The sequence below is a fragment of the Zonotrichia albicollis genome, chromosome 38, assembly GCF_047830755.1.
Source record: "Zonotrichia albicollis isolate bZonAlb1 chromosome 38, bZonAlb1.hap1, whole genome shotgun sequence".
NCBI lineage: Eukaryota > Metazoa > Chordata > Aves > Passeriformes > Passerellidae > Zonotrichia > Zonotrichia albicollis.
Window position 1 is genome coordinate 1,017,106 of NC_133856.1, and position 20,729 is coordinate 1,037,834.

Below are 20,729 nucleotides of genomic sequence, written 5' to 3' on the forward strand. Positions count from 1 at the left end.
TGGGTTATAGCGCAGTCATGGGGTTGCGGAAAGTCTGCGAGGGAGAATATGGGTTGTGCGCCGTTTATGAGACTTTTTGTGAGATTTTGGGGTAGTTCTGGTGTAGGTCATGGGGTTCTGGGGCAGCTTGGTGCTGTGAGACATCTCATGGGGCAGCTATGACAGTGTGAGGGCACCTATGGGGCAACTTCCTGGGTTATGAAGAAGGTTCTGGGGTAGGTTTTGGGAGTTTTGGGGCCGGTTTTGGTGTTTTGGGGCCGTCCCCCCTCCCAAGGGGCCCCCCGGCGGTGCTGGAGGACCGCGCACCATCGAGAGGAGCGGCCAGAGCGGCCTCTCCCGCCTTTGCTCCCGCCCCCTCCGGCCTCCGGCACGTCACTTCCGGCCGGCGAGAGCGCGAGGGCAGCGCGGGAGCGAAGCGGCGCCGCCATGGCAACGGCGGTGGGGGAGGGGAACGGGGGGCTCGGGGGGGGTTTGTGAGGGGGCTGAGGGAGGGGAGGGGTCCTGGGGGGGTCCCGGGGGTCTTCGGAAGCGTCCTGGAAGTGTCTGAGGGCGTCCTGAGGGTGTTCGGGGGAGTCCTGAGGGTGTTTGGGCGGTTGGCGTGAGGAGATGGGAAGTCCCGGATTGCCTGAGGGGGGTGTCTGAGGGGACTGGGGGTGCGCATGAGGGGATGGGGGGGTCCCGGCTTGCCTGGGGAGATCTGAGGGGGTCCTGGGGGTGTTTGGGGGTGTCCTGAGGGTGTTTGAGGGGTGTCCATGAGGGGATGGGGGGGTCCCGCATTGCCTGAGGGGATTCTGAGGGGGTCTCTGAGGGGGTGGGGGAGTCCTGGGGGTGTTCGGAAGGGTCCCGGGGGTCTGAGGGGGTCCTGGGGGTGTTTGAGGGGGTCATGAGGGGTTTGGGGGGGTCCTGAGGGTGTTTGGGGGGTTTCTGTGAGGGAATGAGGGGGTCTGGGATTGCCTGAGGGGATTTTGGGGGGATTTTGGGGTGCCCTGAGGGGATCAGGGGGATCTAAGCAGGATCTGAAGGGACTTTGGGGAGTCTTGGGGGGATCCTGCCCAGACAAGGAAAGGTTTTAGGGGGTCCTGAGGAGTTTTAGGGGGTCCTGAGGGGTTTGAGGGGGGTCCTGAGGGGTTTCAGGGCAGCACTGTGGGAATTGAGGAGTCTCTGAATGGGAATTTGGGATCCTGGGGAGAATCTAGGAGTGGAATTTAGGGGACCCCCCCCAAAGTGACCCCAAATTCCCTCCCAGACCCCCAAAGTTCCTGAGGTTCGGGACGTGACCGGAATCGAGCGGATCGGTGAGACACAAACCCCTCATTTTGGGGACCCCCACCTTATTTTAGGGACCCCCCCACCCCATTTTAGGGACCCCCATCCCATTTTGAGGACCCTACACCCCATTTCGGGGAACCCCCACCCCATTTTTGGGGTTCAATCCCATTTTTGGGGAGGTTTTGATGATCCCAGATTTGCGTGGTGACATCCTAAAACTGGAAAAACGGGACTCAGAACGATTCAGAAATTTAGGGGCTCACTCCCAACTTTTGGGGGGGGCTTGAGGGGATCCCCAAAATGTCGGGGGACCCCCGGTGACCCCCCCAAATTCCATCCCCAGGCGCCCACTCCCACATCCGCGGGCTGGGCCTGGACGATGCCCTGGAGCCGCGGCAGGTATGGGCACTGAGGGGGGGGGTTTGTGCCTTTTGGGGAGGGGTCTGCACCCCCAAATTGTGGGGGTTCAGCCCCTGTGGGTGCCCCCCAGGTGTCCCAGGGCATGGTGGGGCAGCTCTCGGCCCGGCGCGCCGCCGGCGTCATCCTGGAGATGATCAAGGAGGGCAAAATCGCCGGGAGAGCCGTGCTGATAGCAGGGCAGCCGGGCACAGGGAAAACGGCCATTGCCATGGGTGAGTGAGCCCAAAAAACATCCCAAAAACACCCCAAAAACATCCCAAAAATATTGCTAAATCACCCCAAAAATATCCCAAAATCACCCCAAAAATATCCAAAATCACCCCAAAAATATCCCAAAAACACCCCAAAAATATCCCAAAATCACCCCAAAAATATCCCAAAATCACCCCAAAAATATCCCAAAATTGCCCCAAAAATATCCCAAAATCACCTCAAAAATATCCGCCAAAATATGCCAAAAATATCCCTAAATCACCTCAAAAATATCCAAAATCACCCCAAAAATATCCAAAATCACCTCAAAAATATCCACCAAAATACGCCAAAAGTATCCCAAAATCACTCCAAAAATATCCCAAAAATATCCCCAAAATCCCATCCTGAAACTTCCCCAAATCCCCGTGCTGATTGTGGGGCAGCGGGAACAGGGAAAACGGCCATTGCCATGGGTGAGTGAGCCCAAAAATATCCTAAAATCACCCCAAAAATATTCACAAAATCACCCAAAAATATCCCAAAATCCCACCCAGAAACACCCCAAAAATATCCCAAAATCACCCCAGAAATATCCAAAATCCCACCCTGAAACATCCCCAAATCCCCGTGCTGATTGCTGGGCAGACGGGCATGGGGAAAACGGCCATTGCCATGGGTGAGTGAACCCAAAACATCCCTAAATCACCCAAAAAATATTCACAAAAACACCCAAAAATACCCCAAAATCACCCCAAAAATATTCACAAAAACACCCCAAAAATACCCCAAAATCACCCCAAAAATATCCCAAAATCATCCAAAAAATATCCCCAAATCACCCCAAAAATATCCCTAAATCACCCCAAAAATATCCCAAAGTCACCCCAAAAATATCCCAGAATCACCCAAAAATATTCACAAAAACACCCCAAAAATATTCACAAAAACACCCCAAAAATATTCACAAAAACACCCCAAAAATACCCCAAAATCACCCCAAAAATATCCCTAAATCACCCCAAAAATATCCCAAAATCACCTCAAAAATATCCGCCAAAATACGCCAAAAATATCCCAAAATCACCCCAAAAATATCCCCAAAAACACCCCAAAAATCACCCAAAAATATCCCAAAATCCTACCCTGAAACATCCCAAAAACATCCCCCAAATTCCCGTGCTGATTGCTGGGCAGCCGGGCACGGGGAAAACGGCATTGCCATGGGTGAGTCAGCCAAAAACATCCAAAAATACCCCAAAAATATCCTGAAAATATCCCAAAAATATCCCAAAATCACCCCAAAAATATCCCAAAAATATCCCAAAATCACCCCAAAAAATATCCCAAAATCACCTCAAAAATATTCCAAAATCACCCCAAAAATATCCCAAAATCACCCCAAAAATATCCCAAAATCACCCCAAAATATCCCAAATCCCATCCTGAAACTTCCCCTAATCCCCGTGCTGATCGCTGGGCAGCCGGGCACAGGGAAAACGGCCATTGCCATGGGTGAGTGAGCCCAAAAATATCCCTAAATCACGCCAAAACACCCCAAAGTCACTCGAAAAATATCCCTAAATCACCCCAAAAGTATCCCCAAAATCACGCCAAAAATACCCCAAAATCACGCCAAAAATATCCCTAAAATACCCCAAAAATACCCCAAAATCACCCCAAAAATATCCCTAAATCACCCCAAAAATATCCCAAAATCCCACCTTGAAACATCCCAAAATCCCCGTGCTGATCGCGGGGCAGCCGGGCACGGGGAAAACGGCCATTGCCATGGGTGAGTGAGCCCAAAAACATCCCAAAAATATCCCAAAAATATCCCAAAATCGCCCCAAAAATATCCCAAAATCACCTCAAAAAATATCCGCCAAAATATGCCAAAAATATCCCAAAATCACCCCAAAAATATCCCAAAATCACACCAAAAATATCCCTAAATCACCCCAAAAATATCCCAAAATCAGTTCAAAAATATCCACCAAAAATACGCCAAAAATACCCCAAAATCACCCAAAAATATCCCAAATTCACCCAAAAATATCCCAAAATCACTTCAAAAATATCCACCAAAATACGCCAAAAATATCCCAAAATCACCCCAAAAATATCCCAAAATCCAATCCTGAGACATCCCAAAAACAATCCCCAAATTCCCGTGCTGATCGCGGGGCAGCCGGGCACGGGGAAAACGGCCATTGCCATGGGTGAGTGACTCCAAAAATATCCCAAAATCACCCCAAAAATATCCAAAATCACCCCAAAAATACCCAAAATCACCTCAAAAATATCCCAAATTCCACCCGAAAATATCCCCAAATCACCCCAAAAATATCCCAAAAAACACCCCAAAAATATCCCTAAAAATATCCCAAAAATATCCCTAAAAATATCCCATAAATATCCCAAAAACACCCAAAAATATCCCAAAATCACCCCAAAAGCATCTCAAAAATATCCCAAATTCCCATGCTGATTGTGGGGCAGCCGGGGCACGGGGAAAAACGGCCATTGCCATGGGTGAGTGAGCCAAAAATATCCCTAAATCACGCCAAAAACACCCCAAAGTCACTCGAAAAATATCCCTAAATCACCTCAAAAATATCCACCAAAATACGCCAAAAGTATCCCAAAATCACTCCAAAAATATCCAAAAATATCCCCAAAATCCCATCCTGAAACATCCCCAAATCCCCGTGCTGATCGCGGGGCAGCCGGGCACGGGGAAAACGGCCATTGCCATGGGTGAGTGAGCCCCAAAACATCCCAAAAACACCCCAAAAATATCCCAAAATCACCCCAAAAATATCCAAAATCACCCAAAAATACCCCAAAATCACTCCAAAAATATCCCAAAATCACCCCAAAAATATCCCAAAATCCCACCTTGAAACTTCCCCAAATCCCCATGCTGATTGTGGGGCAGCCGGGCACGGGGAAAACGGCCTTTGCCATGGGTAAGTGAGCCCAAAAATATTCCTGAAAAACACCCCAAAAATATCCCAAAATCACCCCAAAAATATCCCCAAAAATACCCCAAAATCACCCCAAAAATATCCAAAATCACCCCAAAAATATCCCAAAGTCACCTCAAAAAATATCCCAAAAATATCCCCAAAATCCTATCCTGAAACATCCCCAAATTCCTGTGCTGATTGCTGGGCAGCCAGGAACGGGGAAAACGGCCATTGCCATGGGTGAGTGAGCCCAAAAATCCCTAAAAAACACCCCAAAAATATCCCAAAATCCCACCCCAGAAACACCCCAAAAATATCCCAAAATCACCTCAAAAATATCCCAAATCACCTCAAAATATCCACCAAAATACGCCAAAAATATCCCAAAATCCACCCAGAAACATCCCAAAAATATCCCAATATCACCCAAAAATATCCCAAAATCACCCCAAAAATATCCTAAAATCCCACCCAAAACCATCCCCAAACCCCACAAATCCCCTAAACTCTCCCTTAACCCCCCAAATCCCCCTTAGACTCTCCCCTGACTCTTCCAACCCCCCTAAATCCCCAAAATCCCTCTCCAGCCCCTCAAACTCCCTGAAATTCCCCTCCAATCCCCCCAAACCCCCACAAATCCCCCCTAAAGCCCCCAAAATCCCTCTCAAACTCCCTGAAATTCCCCTCCAATCCCCCAAATCCTCCCAAAGCCCCCCGAAATTCCCTCCTAAACCCCCCAAATTCCCTCCAATCCCCCAAATCCCACCCAAAACCCCCCTTAAACCCCACAAATCCCCCCTAAACTCTCCCTTAACTCCCCCAAATCCCCTTAGACTCCCTCCTGACTCTTCCAACCCCCCTAAACCCCCCCAAAATCCCTCTCCAACCCCTCAAACTCCCTGAAATTCCCCTCCAATCCCCCAAATCCCCTCCAATCCCCCCAAATTCCCTCCTAAACCCCCCAAAACCCCCCTTAAACCCCCCTTAAACCCCCACAAATCCCCCCTAAACTCCCCAAATCCCCCTTAGACTCCCTTCCAACCCCCCTAAACCCCCCCAAAATCCCTCTCCAACCCCTCAAACTCCCAGAAATTCCCCTCCAATCCCCCAAATCCCCTCTTAAACCCCCAAATCCTCCCAAAGCCCCCCAAATTCCCTCCAATACCCCAAATTCCCTCCTAAACCCCCCTTAAACTCCACAAATGCCCCCTAAACTCTCCCTAAACCCCCCCAAATCTCCCTTAGGCTCCCCCCTGACTCCTCCCAACCCCCCTAAACCCCCCCAAAATCCCTCTCCAACCCCTCAAACTCCCTGAAATTCCCCTCCAATCCCCCCAAATTCCCTCCTAAACCCCCAAATTCCCTCCTAAACCTCCCAAATCCCCCCAACCCCCCCCAAATCCCCCCTTAGACTCTCCCAAGTCCCCTCCAATCCCCCAAATCCCCTTCAATGCCCCCAAAATCCCTCCTAAGCCCCCCAAAACCTCCCTTAAACCCCCACAAATCCCCCCTGAACTCTCCCTAAACTCCCCCAAAATTCATCTCCAACCCCTCAAACTCCCTGAAATTCCCCTCCAATCCCCCCAAATCCCCTCCAATCCCCCCAAATCCCCTCCTAAAGCCCCCAAATTCCCCTTAAACCCCCCAAATCCCCTCCAAATCCCCCTAAACTCTGCCTAAACCCCCCAAATCCCCCTTAGACTCCCTTCCAACCCCCTAAACCCCCAAAATCCCTCTCCAACCCCTCAAACTCCCTGAAATTCCCCTCAATCCCCCCCAAATCCCCTCCTAAACCCCCAAATCCCCCCTTAGACTCCCCCAAGTCCCCTCCAATCCCCCAAATCCCCTTCAATGCCCCCAAAATCCCTCCTAAACCCCCCAAATCCCCCCAAAACCCCCACAAATCCCCCCTGAACTCTCCCTAAACCCCTCCAAAATCTCCCTTAAACCCCACAAAATCCCCCCTAAACTTTCCCTAAACCCCCCAAATCCTCCTAAACTCCCACCAAATCCCTCTTCCAACCCCCCAAAACTCCCAAAATCCCCCTTAGACTCCCCCCTGACGCTTCCAACCCCCCTAAAGCCCCCCAAAATCCCTCTCCAACCCCTCAAACTCCCCAAACTCCCCTGAAATTCCCCTCCAATCCCCCCAAATCTCCTCCTAAACCCCCCAAATTCCCTCCAATCCCCCCAAACTCCCTCCTAAACCCCCCAAATCCCCCATTAGACTCCCCAACGTCCCCTCCAATCCCCCCAAATCCCCTTCAATACCCCCAAAGCCCCCCCAAATCCCCTTCAATGCCCCCAAAATCCCTCCTAAACCCCCCAAATCCCCCCTTAGACTCCCCCAAGTCCCCTCCAATCCCCCCAAATTCCCTCCTAAACCCCCCAAATCCCCTCCTAACCCCCCCTTAAACCCCCACAAATCCCCCCTAAAGCCCCCCCAAAATCCCTCTCCAACCCTCAAACTCCCTGAAATTCCCCTCCAGTCCCCCAAATTCCCTTCAATCCCCTGAAATCCCCTCCAATCCCCCCAAAAACCCCCCTAAATCCCCCCAAACCCCCCCAAAACTCCCCTTGACCCCCCCAAATCCCCCTTAGACTCCCCCCTGACTCTCCCAACCCCCCTAAATCCCCCCAAAATCCCTCTCCAACCCCTCAAACTCCCCCAAACTCCCTGAAATTCCCCCCCTAAACCCCCCAAATCCCCCCAAACCCCCTTGTTTCCCCCCAGGCATGGCGCAGGCGCAGGGCCCCCGACACGCCCTTCACGGCCATCGCGGGCAGCGAGATTTTCTCCCTGGAGATGTCGCGCACCGAGGCGCTGACCCAGGCCTTCCGCCGCTCCATCGGCGTCCGCATCAAGTACGGGGGTCCTGCCCTCATTTCGGGGGTCCCAGCCCCATTTCGGGGGTCCCACCCTGGCTTTTTGGGGTCCCCAGCCCTTCCTTTGCTCCTCCTGTTGTGGGGTTTGATCGTTCGTTCTGAGCTCGGTTTGGTTTTTGTCCCCTTTCAGAGCACTCGGGTTTTTTGTTGTTTCACATTTTGAGCTCCCACCCCAATTTTGAGGGTTCCCAATTTTGAGGTCCTATCTCAAATTTTGAGCTCCCCAATTTTGAGGTTCCCACCCCAATTTTTAGGTTCTCAATTTGAGGTTCCCAATTTTGAGGTCCCATCTCAAATTTTTAGGTTCCCATCTCAAATTTTAAGGTCCCATTTCAAATTTTGAGCTCCCACCCCAATTTTGAGGTTCCCACCCCAATTTTGAGGTTCCCAATTTTGAGGTCCCCAATTTTGAGGTTCCCACCCCAATTTTGAGCTCCCCAATTTTGAGGTCCCCACCCCAATTTTGAGGTTCCCAGTTTTGAGGTTCCCATCTCAAATTTTGAGCTCCCCACCCAATTTTGAGGGCCCCAATTTTGAGGTTCCCATCTCAAATTTTGAGGTCCCCACCCTAATTTTGAGCTCCCACCTCAAATTTTGAGCTCCCACCCCCAATTTTTAGGTTCCCATCTCAAATTTTAAGGTCCCAAATTTTGAGGTTCCCACCTCAATTTTGAGGTTCCCATCTCAAATTTTGAGGTTCCCATCTCAATTTTGAGCTCTTCACCCCAATTTTGAGCTCCCACCTCTAATTTTGAGCTCCCACCCCCAATTTTTAGGTTCCCATCTCAAATTTTAAGGTCCCATCTCAAATTTTGAGCTCCTCACCCCCAATTTTGAGGTCCCCCGGTTTTGAGGTTCCCACCCCAGTTTTGAGGTTCCCATCTCAAATTTTGAGCTCCTATCTCAAATTTTCAGGTCCCATCTCAAATTTGAACCCCCATCTCAAATTCTGATGTCTTCACCCCAATTTTGAGGTCCCCAATCCCAATTTTGAGGTCCCAAATTTACAGGTCCTATCTCAAATTTTCAGGTCCCCACCCCACTTTTGAGATCCTCAATTTTGAGATTCCCACCCCAATTTTGAGGGCCTCAATTTTGAGGTTCCATCTCAAATTTTGAGGGCCCCAATTTTGAGGTTCCCACCCCAATTTTGAGGTCCCTGGTTTGGAGGTTCCCACCCCAGTTTTGAGGTTCCCACCCCAGTTTTGAGGTTCCCATCTCAAATTTTGAGCTCCCACCCCCAATTTTGAGGGCCCCAATTTTGAGCTCCCCACCCCAATTTTGAGCTCCCCAATTTTGAGCTCCCATCCCAGTTTTGAGATTCCCACCCCAATTTTGAGGTTCCCATCTCAAATTTTGAGGTCCCCAATTTTGAAATTTCCACCCCAATTTTTAGGTTCCCATCTCAAATTTTAAGGTCCCATTTCAAATTTTGAGCTCCCCAATTTTGAGGCTTCCACCCCAATTTTGAGCTCCCCAATTTTGAGGTTCCCACCCTAATTTTGAGCTCCCATCTCAAATTTTGAGCTCCCCACCCCAATTTTAGCATCCCCACCTACCCCATTTTGGGGTTCCCATATCTTGTTTTTACTTATTTGTCATTTTTGAGGTTTCTTCTTGGTTTTTTCTCTCATTTCATTATTTCCACCTTGTTTTTGTTTTTATTTTGAGGGATTTAGAAGGGACTTGAGAGGATTTAGGGTGGTTGGAGGGGGATTTGGGGGATTTTAGGGGGTTTGGAGGGGGATTTGGGGGCAGTTTAAAATTTTGAATTTCCTCACAATTTTGGGGTTCCTCATCTCAATTTAGATTCCTTCCCCCCCCCAATTTTGGGGTTCTCCATTCTAATTTAGGTCATTTCCCTCCCAAAATCCTGATAAATTTCAGGATTTGCCCCCAAATTTCAGAATTTTTTTCCTTTATTTTCAGTTTCCTCCCTACATTTTGTGCTTCCTGCTCCCCATTTTTCTCTTTTGAGCTCAATTTCATTTTTTCTTCCCCTGTTTTGGGGTCCAACACCCCAATTTTGGTGTTCCTAGCCAAATTTTGGGGGGTTCTATTTCAATTTTGGGGTTCCCATATCCTGTTCTGCTCCTCTGGACCCCCCAAATTTTATTCTCCACCCCAATTTGGGCTTCACACATCTTTTTTAAATATCCCAACACCCAAATTTTGGGGTTCCCCTCTGATTTTTGGGGTGTTTCTCCCTTTTTTTGCTTTACAGGGAGGAGACTGAGATCATCGAGGGCGAGGTGGTGGAAATCCAGATCGACCGCCCGGCCACCGGCACGGTGAGGGGGGACCCCAAAATCCTCTTTGTGTCCCCAAAAAATCCCATTAAGGGACCCCAAAATCCTCTTTGTGTCCCCAAAATCCCCTTAAGGGACCCCAAAATCCTCTTTTTGTAAATCCCCTTAAGGAACCCTAAAACCTTCTTTTTGTCCCCAAAAAAATCCCTTTAAGGAACCCCAAAACCTTCTTTTTGTCCCCAAAAAAATCCCTTTAAGGAACCCCAAAACCTTCTTTTTGTCCCCAAAATCCCCTTAAGGGACCCCAAAATCCTCTTTTTGTCCCCAAAATCCCCTTAAGGAACCCCAAAATCCTCTTTTTGTAAATCCCCTTAAGGGACCCCAAAATCCTCTTTTTGTCCCCAAAATCCCCTTAAGGAACCCCAAAATCCTCTTTTTGTAAATCCCCTTAAGGAACCCCAAAATCCTCTTTTTGTCCCCAAAAAAATCCCCTTAAGGAACCCCAAAATCCTCTTTTTGTGCCCAAAATCCCCTTAAGGAACCCCAAAATCCTCTTTTTGTCCCCAGAAAATCCCCTTAAGGAACCCCAAAATCCTCTTTTTGTCCCCAAAATCCCCTTAAGGAACCCCAAAACCTTCTTTTTGTCCCCAAAATCCCCTTAAGGGACCCCAAAATCCTCTTTTTGTAAATCCCCTTAAGGAACCCCAAAATCCCCTTTTTGTCCCCAAAAAAATCCCCTTAAGGGACCCCAAAATCCCCTTAAGGAACCCCAAAATCCTCTTTTTGTCCCCAAAATCCCCTTAAGGAACCCAAAACCTTCTTTTTGTAAATCCCTTTAAGGAACCACAAAATCCTCTTTTTGTAAATCCCCTTAAGGAACCCCAAAACCTTCTTTTTGTCCCCAAAATCCCCTTAAGGAACCCAAAATCCTCTTTTTGTCCCCAAAAAATCCCCTTAAGGAACCCCAAAATCCTCTTTTTGTCCCCAGAAAATCCCCTTAAGGAACCCCAAAATCCTCTTTTTGTCCCCAAAATCCCCTTAAGGAACCCCAAAACCTTCTTTTTGTAAATCCCCTTAAGGGACCCCAAAATCCTCTTTTTGTCCCCAAAATCCCCTTAAGGGACCCCAAAATCCTCTTTTTGTCCCCAAAAAATCCCCTTAAGGGACCCCAAAACCTTCTTTTTGTAAATTCCCTTAAGGAACCCCAAAATCCTCCTTTTGTCCCCAAAATCCTCTTAAGGAACCCCAAAATCCTCTTTTTGTCCCCAAAATCCCCTTAAGGAACCCCAAAATTCTCTTTTTATCCCCAAAATCCCCTTAAGGGACCCCAAAACCTTCTTTTTGTCCCCAAAATCCCCTTTTTGTCCCCAAAATCCCCTTAAGGAACCCCAAAATCCTCTTTTTGTCCCCAAAATCCCCTTAAGGAACCCCAAAATCCTCTTTTTGTCCCCAAAATCCCCTCAGGGCACCTCAAAATCCTCTTTTTGTCCCCAAAATCCCCTTAAGGAACCCCAAAATCCTCTTTTTGTCCCCAAAATCCCCTTAAGGAACCCCAAAATCCTCTTTTTGTCCCCAAAATCCCTTTAAGGAACCCCAAAATCCTCTTTTTGTCCCCAAAATCCCTTTAAGGAACCCCAAAATCCTCTTTTTGTCCTCAGAAAATCCCCTTAAGGAACCCCAAAATCCCCTTAAGGAACCCCAAAATCCTCTTTTTGTAAATCCCCTTAAGGAACCCCAAAATCCTCTTTTTGTCCCCAAAATCCCCTTAAGGAACAACAAAACCTTCTTTTTGTAAATCCCCTTAAGGAACCCCAAAACCTTCTTTTTGTCCCCAAAATCCCCTCAGGGCACCCCAAAACCCCCTCAAGTTCACCCCAAACCTTCCTGTTCCTCACAGGGGACCAAGGTGGGGAAGCTGACGCTGAAAACGACAGAAATGGAGACCATTTACGATTTGGGGGCCAAGATGATCGAGGCCCTGAGCAAGGAGAAGGTGCAGGCGGGGTGAGTGGGGGTCCCCCGAATTGGGGAGACCCCAAAACTTGAGGGACACCCAGAAATTGGGAGGTGGGGGCTGGAATTGGGGTGGGAGGCCTGAAATTTGGGGGAAAAATGGGGCAGGAAATGTGAGGGGAAAAAAGGGTGGGAAACGTGAGGGGGGAAAATGTGAGGGGAGAAAATGGCGGGAAGTGTGAGGGGAGAAAAAGGGCGGGGAAACGTGAGGGGAGAAAAGGGCGGGGAAACGTGAGGGGAGAAAAGGGCGGGAAAACGTGAGGGGAGAAAATGGCGGGAAAATGTGAGGGGAGAAAAGGGCGGGAAACGTGAGGGGAAAAAAGGGCGGGAAACGTGAGGGGAGAAAATGGTGGGAAAATGTGAGGGGAAAAAAGAGCGGGAAACGTGAGGGGAGAAAAGGGCAGGAAACGTGAGGGGAAAAAAGAGCGGGAAACGTGAGGGGAGGAAATGGTGGGAAACATGAGGGGAGAAAAGGCGGGAAACGTGAGGGGAAAAAAAGGAGAGAAACATGAGGGGGGAAAAAAGGTGGGAAGCTTGAGGGGGGAAAAGGGCAGAAAATGTGAGGGGAAGAAAGGAAATATGAGGGGGGGGGAAAAGGGCAGGAAACTTGAGAACAAGGGAAAAATGAGGGAAGAAAAGGGCAAGAGAGGTGAGGCAAAAAAGACGAGAAATGTGAGGGAGAAAAAGAACAGGAAACATGAGGAAAGAAAAGGGTGGGAAATGTGAGGGGAGAAAAGATGGGAAATGTGAGGATAAAAGGGTGGGAAATGTGAGGATAAAAGGGTGGGAAATGTGAGGGGGGAAAGGGAAATGTGAGGGAAAAAAGTTGGGAAACATGAGGAAAGAAAAGGGTGGAAAATGTTAGGGGAGAAAGGGAGGGAAACGAGGGGGAAAAGGGAAATGCGAGGGGAAAAGGGTGGGAAATGTGAGGAGTAAAAGCGAAATGTGAGAAGGAAAAGGGTTGAAAATGTGAGTGGGAAAGGATGGAAAACATGAGGGGAAAGAAGGGCAGGTAGCATGAGGGGAAAAAGGGTGGGAAATGTGAGGGGAAAAAGGGAAATATGAGGGGGGAAATGGGCAGGAAACATGAGGGGTGAAAAGGGAAATGAGAGGGGGGAAAAAGGAAATGAGAGGGGGAAAGGTGAGGGGAAAATGGTGAGAAATGTGAGGGAAAAGGGTTGAAAATGTGTATGGGAAATGTGAGGGGAAAAAGGGCAGGAAATGTGGTGGGGGGGGAAGGAAATGTGAGGGGAGAAAAGGCTGAGAAACATGAGGGGACAAAAGGGAAATGTGAGGGGGAAAAGGGAAACATGGGGGGGAAAAGGGCGGGAAATGTGAGGGGAAAACGGTGAGAAACGTGAGGGGAAAAAAGGTGGGAAATGTGAGGGGAGAAAAGAGTGGGAAACACGAAGGGGAAAAGGGAAATATGAGGGGGAAAAAGGGCGGGAAACGTGAGGGGAAAAAAGGTGGGAAATACAAGGGGAAAAGGGTGGGAAATGTGAGGGGGGAAATGGGCAAGAATTGTGAGGGGGAAAAAAAAATGTGAGGGGAGAAAAGGTGATAAATGTGAAGGGAAAAAGGGAAATGTGAGGTGGAAAAGAGTGGGAAACCTGAGTGGGAAAGGACAGGAAACATGAGGGGAAAAAGGCAGGAAAGGTGAGGGAAGAGAAGGGCAGAAAATGTGAGGGGGGAAAAGGGAAATGTGAGAGGGAAAAGGGTGGGAAATGTGAGGGGGAAAAGACGGGAAACATGAGGAGAAAAAGGGAAACGTGAGGGGGAAAAAGGCAGAAGAGATGAGAGGAAAAGGGTGGGAAACGTGAGGGGAAAAAGGAAACGTGAGGGGGGAAATGGGCAGGAAACAGGAGGAAAAGGGAAGTGTGAGGGGGGGAAAAAAGTGGGAAATGTGAGGGGGGGAAAAAGGGATATATGAGGGGAAAAAAGGTGGGAAACATGGAAGTGAAAAGTGAAAAAAATCCCAAAAAACCCTGTTTCCCCCTCAGTGATGTCATCACCATTGACAAGGCCACGGGGAAGATCTCGAAGCTGGGGCGCTCCTTCACCCGAGCACGCGACTACGACGCCATGGGGGCGCAGGTGAGGATTTTGGGGGGCTCAGGAGAGAATTTTGGGGTTTTTGGGGGGCACAGGTGAGGATTTTGGGGTTTTTGGGGTGTCCCTGACCCTGAATTCTCGTCCCCAGACGAAGTTCGTGCAGTGCCCCGACGGGGAGCTGCAGAAGCGGCGCGAGGTCGTGCACACGGTGTCGCTGCACGAGATCGATGTCATCAACTCCCGCACCCAGGGCTTCCTGGCCCTGTTCTCAGGTACCCCAGGAACCCCAAAACTGAGCCCAAAAACCCCAAACTGACCCCAAAAACCCCAAAACTGACCCCAAAAAGCCCAAAATGTCCCTCACCCAGCCCAGGGCTTCCTGGCCCTGTTCTCAGGTACCCCAAAAACCCCAAACTGAGCCCAAAAACCCCAAAATGTCCCTCACTTAGCCCAGGGCTTCCTGGCCCTGTTCTCAGGTACCCCAAAAACCCCAAAACTGAGCCCAAAAACCCCAAAATGTCCCTCACTTAGCCCAGGGCTTCCTGGCCCTGTTCTCAGGTACCCCAAAAACCCCAAAACTGACCCCAAAAACCCCCAAACTGACCCCAAAAACCCCAAAATGACCCCACTTAGTCTGGGGTTTCATCACCCTGTTCTCAGCTACGCTCAGACCCCCAAAACTGACCCCAAAAACCCCAAAACTGACCCCAAAAACCCCAAAATGTCCCTCACCCAGCCCAGGCCTTCCTTGCTCTGTTCTCAGGTACCCCCAGACTCTAAAACTGACCCCAAAAACCACAAACTGACCCTAAAAACCCCAAAACTGACCCCAAAAACCCCTAACTGTCCCTCACTTAGCCCAGGGCTTCCTGGCCCTGTTCTCAGGTACCCCAAAACTGACCCCAAAAACCCCAAAATGTCCCTCACTTAGCCCAGGGCTTCCTGGCCCTGTTCTCAGGTACCCCAAAAACCCCAAAACTGACCCCAAAAACCCCAAAATGTCCCTCACTTAGCCCAGGGCTTCCTGGCCTTGTTCTCAGGTACCCCCAAAAACCCCAAACTGACCCCAAAAACCCCAAACTGACCCCAAAAACCCCAAAACTGACCCCAAAAACCCCAGAAGTGACCCCAAAAACTCCAAAATGGCTCTCACCCAGCCCAGGGCTTCCTTGCTCTGTTCTCAGGTACCCCAAAAACCCCAAACTGACCCCAAAAACCCCAAAATGTCCCTCACTTAGCCCAGGGCTTCCTTTGTTCTCAGGTACCCCAAAAACCCCAAAACTGACCCCAAAAGCCCCAAACTGACCCCAAAATGTCCCTCACCCAGCCCAGGGCTTCCTTTGTTCTCAGGTACCCCAAAAACCCCAAACTGACCCCAAAAACCCCAAAATGTCCCTCACTCTCTTTTTGGCCATCCCCAGACCCCCAAAACCACCCCTGGGACCCCCAAAACTGCCCCTGACCCACCTTGGGGTTTCTGAGCCCTCTTTTTGGGGTCTCCACACCCCAAAACCGCCCCTGGGACCCCCAAAGTGCCCCTGACCCCCCAAAAACCCCAAACTGCCCCTCACTCTGTTTTTTGCTGTCCCCCGGCCCCCAAAACTGCTCCTGGAGCCCCCAGACCTGCACCTGACCCACCCCAAGGGTTCTGAACCCTCTTTTTGGGGTCTCCACACCCCAAAACTGCCCCTGGGACCCCCAAACTGCCCCTGACCCCCCAAAAACCCCAAACTGTCCCTCACTCTGTTCTTGGCCATCCCCAGAATCCCCAAACTGCTCCTGGAGCCCCCAAACCTGCACCTGACCCAGCTTGGGGGTTCTGAGCCCTCTTTTTGGGGTCTCCACACCCCAAAAACCCCAAACTGAACCCAAAAACCCCAAGCTGCCCCTCACTCTGTTTTTGGCCATCCCCAGACCCCAAAACTGCCCCTGGGACCCCCAAACCTACCCCTGACCCCCAAAAACCCCAAACTTCCCCTCACTCTGTTTTTGGCCATCCCCAGACCCCCAAAAACCGCCCCTGGGACCCCCAAAACTGCCCCTGACCCCCCACAAGGGTTCTGAACCCTCTTTTTGGGATCTCCACACCCCAAACCCGCCCCTGGGACCCCCAAACTGCCCCTGACCCCCCAAAAACCCCAAACTGACCCCCAAAACCCCAAACTGACCCCCCAAACCCCAAACTTCCCCTCACTCTGTTTTTGGCTATCCCCAGAATCCCAAAACTGCCCCTGACCCACCTTGGGGGTTCTGAGCCCTCTTTTTGGGGTCTCCCCACCCCAAAACCACCCCTGGGACCCCCAAACTGCCCCACACTCTGTTTGTGGCTATCCCCAGACTCCCAAAAGTGCTCCTGGGACCCCCAAACTGCCCCTGACCCCCCACAAGGGTTCTGTACCCTCTTTTTGGAGTCTCCACACCCCAAAAACCCCAAACTGAACCCAAAAACCCCAAACTTCTCCTCACTCTGTTTTTGGCTATCCCCAGAATCCCAAAACTGCCCCTGACCCACCCCAAGGGTTCTGAACCCTCTTTTTGGGGTCTCTCAGACCCCAAAACCGCCCCTGGGACCCCCAAACTGCCCCTGACCCCCCAAACTGTCCCTCACTCTGTTTTTGGCCATCCCCAGGCCCCCAAAACTGCTCCTGGAGCCCCAAAACTGCCCCTGACCCACCCCAAGGGTTCTGTGTCCTCTTTTTGGGGTCTCTCAGACCCCAAAAACCCCAAACTGAACCCAAAAACCCCAAACTGTCTCTCACTCTATTTTGGGCCATCCCCAGACCCCAAAACTGCTCCTGGGACCCCCAAACTGCCCCTGACCCCCCCAAAAACCCCAAACTGACCCCCCAAACCCCCAAACTTCTCACTCTGTTTTTGGCTGTCCCCAGAATCCCAAAACTGCCCCTGACCCACCTTGGGGGGTCTGAACCCTCTTTTTGGGGTCTCCACACCCCAAAACCACCCCTGGGACCCCCAAACTGCCCCTGACCCCCCAAAAACCCCAAACTGTCCCTCACTCTGTTTTTGGCGATCCCCAGCCCCCCAAAACTGCCCCTGGAGCCCCCAAAACTGCCCCTGACCCACCTTGGGGGTTCTGAGCCCTCTTTTTGGGGTCTCTCAGATCCCAAAAACCCCAAACTGTCCCTCACTCTCTTTTTGGCCATCCCCAGACCCCCAAAACCACCCCTGGGACCCCCAAAACTGCCCCTGACCCACCTTGGGGTTTCTGAGCCCTCTTTTTGGGGCCTCCACACCCCAAAACCACCCCTGGGACCCCCCAAACTGCCCCTGACCCACCTTGGGGGTTCTGAACCCTCTTTTTGGGGTCTCCACACCCCAAAACCACCCCTGGGACCCCCAAACTGCCCCTGACCCCCCAAACTGCCCCTCACTCTCTTTTTGGCGATCCCCAGACCCCCAAAACCGCTCCTGGAGCCCCCAAAACTGCCCCTGACCCACCTTGGGGGTTATGAACCCTCTTTTTGGGGTCTCCCCACCCCAAAACCGCCCCTGGGACCCCCAAACTGCCCCTGACCCCCCAAAAACCCCAAACTGTCCCTCACTCTGTTTTTGGCGATCCCCAGCCCCCCAAAACTGCCCCTGGAGCCCCCAAAACTGCCCCTGACCCACCTTGGGGGTTCTGAGCCCTCTTTTTGGGGTCTCTCAGACCCCAAAACCGCCCCTGGGACCCCCAAACTGCTCCTGACCCCCCACAAGGGTTCTGTACCCTCATTTTGGGGTCTCCCCACCCCAAAACTGCCCCTGGGACCCCCAAAACTGCACCTGACCCACCCCAAGGGTTCTGTACCTTCATTTTGGGGTCTCCACACCCCAAAACCACCCCTGGGACCCCCAAACTGCCCCTGACCCACCCCAAGGGTTCTGAACCCTCTTTTTGGGGTCTCCACACCCCAAAACCGCCCCTGGGCCCCCCAAACTGCCCCTGACCCCCCAAACTGCCCCTCACTCTCTTTTTGGCTATCCCCAGACTCCCCAGACTGCTCCTGAGTTTTTGGGGAGCCCTCAAACTGCCCCTGACCCACCTTGGGGGTTATGAACCCTCTTTTTGGGGTCTCCACACCCCAAAACCTCCCCTGGGACCCCCAAACCCGCCCCTGACCCCCCAAACCCCCCGCTCAGGTGACACGGGCGAGATCAAGCCGGAGGTGCGCGAGCAGATCAACGCCAAAGTGGCCGAGTGGCGCGAGGAGGGCAAGGCCGAGGTCATCCCTGGGGTGAGCCCTGAGCCCCCAAACCCCCCCTGAGCACCCCAGGACCCCCCAAACCTCACTAAGAGCCCCCCAAAATCAATCCCCCCCCGTGCCAGGTGCTGTTCATCGATGAGGTTCACATGTTGGACATTGAAAGCTTCTCCTTCCTCAACCGGGCCCTGGAGAGCGACATGGCGCCCGTGCTGATCATGGCCACCAACCGCGGCATCACCAGGTACCGGGCACCCCCCTGGGCACACCTGGGGCACCCCAAAAGCTGAGGGGAACCCCCCTGAATGCCCACGTGTCCCTCAGGATCCGGGGCACTGCCCACCGCAGCCCCCACGGGCTGCCCTTGGATCTGCTGGACCGGCTGCTGATCATCGCCACGGCGCCCTACGGCGACAAGGAGACGCGGCAGATCCTCAAAATCAGGTGGGGCACCCCAAAAATCCACCTGGCACCCCAAAAATCCTCCTTGGTGTGGAACAAACCACACCATGATACACCTGGGCACCCCAAAAATCCACCTGGGCGCCCCAAAAATCCACCTGGGCACCCCAAAAATCCACCTGGGCACCCCAAAAATCCACCTGGGCGCCCCCAAAATCCACCTGGGCACCCCAAAATCCACCTGGGCACCCCAAAAATCCACCTGGGCGCCCCCAAAATCCACCTGGGCACCCCAAAATCCACCTGGGCACCCCAAAATCCACCTGGGCACCCCAAAGTACTCCTTGGTGTGGCACAAACCGAGCTCTGATACACCTGGGCACCCCAAAAATCCACCTGGGCACCCCTAAATCTGCCTTGGTGTGGCACAAACCACACCGTGATACACCTGGCCACCCCTAAATCTGCCTTGGTGCAGCTCAAACCAAGCCCTGACACACCTGGGCACCCCAAAAATACACCTGGGGTACCCCATAACTCTTTCCAGGTGCCCAGATCAATCTTGGGGTGCTCTTAATTCCCTCAGGGTTTCCTCAGACACCCCAAAAGCCTCCTGCGGTACCCCACAACGCTTTCCAGGTGCCCTGATCAATCTTGGGGTTCTATTAACTCCCTCAGGGTCCCCCTTGACACCCCAAAAGCCTCTTGGGGTACCCCATAACTCTTTCCAGGTGCCCTGATCAATCTTGGGGTGCCCTTAATTCTCTCAGGGTCCCCCTGGACACCCCAAAAGCCTCTTGGGATACCCCAAAACTCTCTCCAGGTGCCCTGATCAATCTTGGGGTGCCCTTAATTCCCTCAGGGTCCCCCTTGACACCCCAAAATCCTCTTGGGGTACCCCAAAACTCTTTCCCGGTGTCCTTAATTTCCTCAGGGTCACTCCAGACACCCCAAAATCCTCTTGGGATACCCCAAAATTCTCTCCAGATCAATCTTGGGGTTCTATTAACTCCCTCAGGGTCCCCCTTGACACCCCAAAAACCTCTTGGGGTACCCCAAAACTCTTTTCTGGTGCCCTTAATTCCCTCAGGGTTTTCTCAGACACCCCAAAAGCCTCTTGGGGTACCCCACAACGCTTTCCAGGTGCCCTGATCAATCTTGGGGTGCCCTTTATTCCCTCAGGGTTTCCCCAAAATCCCCTCTGGGCCACCCCCAGTCCCTGCCAGGTGCCCCCAACCCCTTCAGGACCCTCACTCACCCCACTGGGTGCTCCATAACTCCCTCAGGGTACCCCCCAAAAACCACATTGGGGGCCACTCTTGGGGGGATTCCCGGGGCCATTTCGGGGTCCCCCTGAGCGGTTTGGGGGCGCAGGTGCGAGGAGGAGGACGTGGAGATGACGGAGGACGCGTACGCGGTGCTGACGCGCATCGGGCTGGAGACGTCGCTGCGCTACGCCATGCAGCTCATCACCGCCGCCAGCCTGGTGGCCAGGAAACGCAAGGTGGGAGCCCCAAAAATCCCAAAAATACACCCCGAAATTTGGGGAATGGGGTCCTAAAAGAGTTTTGGGGAAAGGGTGGGAAACATGAGGGGAAAATGGCGGGAAACGTGAGGGGAGAAAAGGGTGGGAAACGTGAGGGGAAAAGGGCGGGAAACGTGAGGGGAAAATGGCGGGAAACGTGAGGGGAGAGGAAAGAGTGAGAAATGTGAGGGGAAAAGGGTGGGAAACGTGAGGGGGAAAATGGCAGGAAATGTCAGGGGGAAAAAAGTGGGAAATGTGAGGGAAGAAAATAGTGGGAAATGTGAGGGGAAAAAGGGCAGGAAATGTAAGAAAAGGGCGGGAAATGTGAAGGGGGACGCTGCGCTACGCCATGCAGCTCATCACCGCCGCCAGCCTGGTGGCCAGGAAACGCAAGGTGGGAGCCCCAAAATCCCAAAAATACACCCCGAAATTTGGGGAATGGGGTCCTAAAAGTGGGGTAGGGATCCCAAATTGGGGTGCTGATGGGTTGGGGTCACAAAGAGTTATGGGAAAAAGGTGGGAAATGTGAGGGGAAAAGAGCCGGAAA

The 20,729-nt window shown here is 51.9% G+C and overlaps 1 protein-coding gene across 1 annotated transcript in view; it reads left to right on the plus strand.

Annotated features, from left to right (window-relative positions):
- The window catches only part of RUVBL2 (RuvB like AAA ATPase 2), a 24,761-nt gene continuing 4,032 nt past the window's right edge, over positions 1-20,729 (plus strand). Inside the window, 14 exon segments of the mRNA XM_074531717.1 lie at positions 1-438; positions 1,247-1,295; positions 1,613-1,668; positions 1,760-1,901; positions 7,588-7,607; positions 7,609-7,718; positions 9,964-10,030; positions 11,886-11,992; positions 14,002-14,095; positions 14,202-14,325; positions 18,194-18,288; positions 18,381-18,499; positions 18,580-18,699; positions 20,032-20,161. Coding sequence (XP_074387818.1) covers positions 427-438; positions 1,247-1,295; positions 1,613-1,668; positions 1,760-1,901; positions 7,588-7,607; positions 7,609-7,718; positions 9,964-10,030; positions 11,886-11,992; positions 14,002-14,095; positions 14,202-14,325; positions 18,194-18,288; positions 18,381-18,499; positions 18,580-18,699; positions 20,032-20,161 — 1,245 coding nt within the window. The 5' untranslated portion in view covers positions 1-426.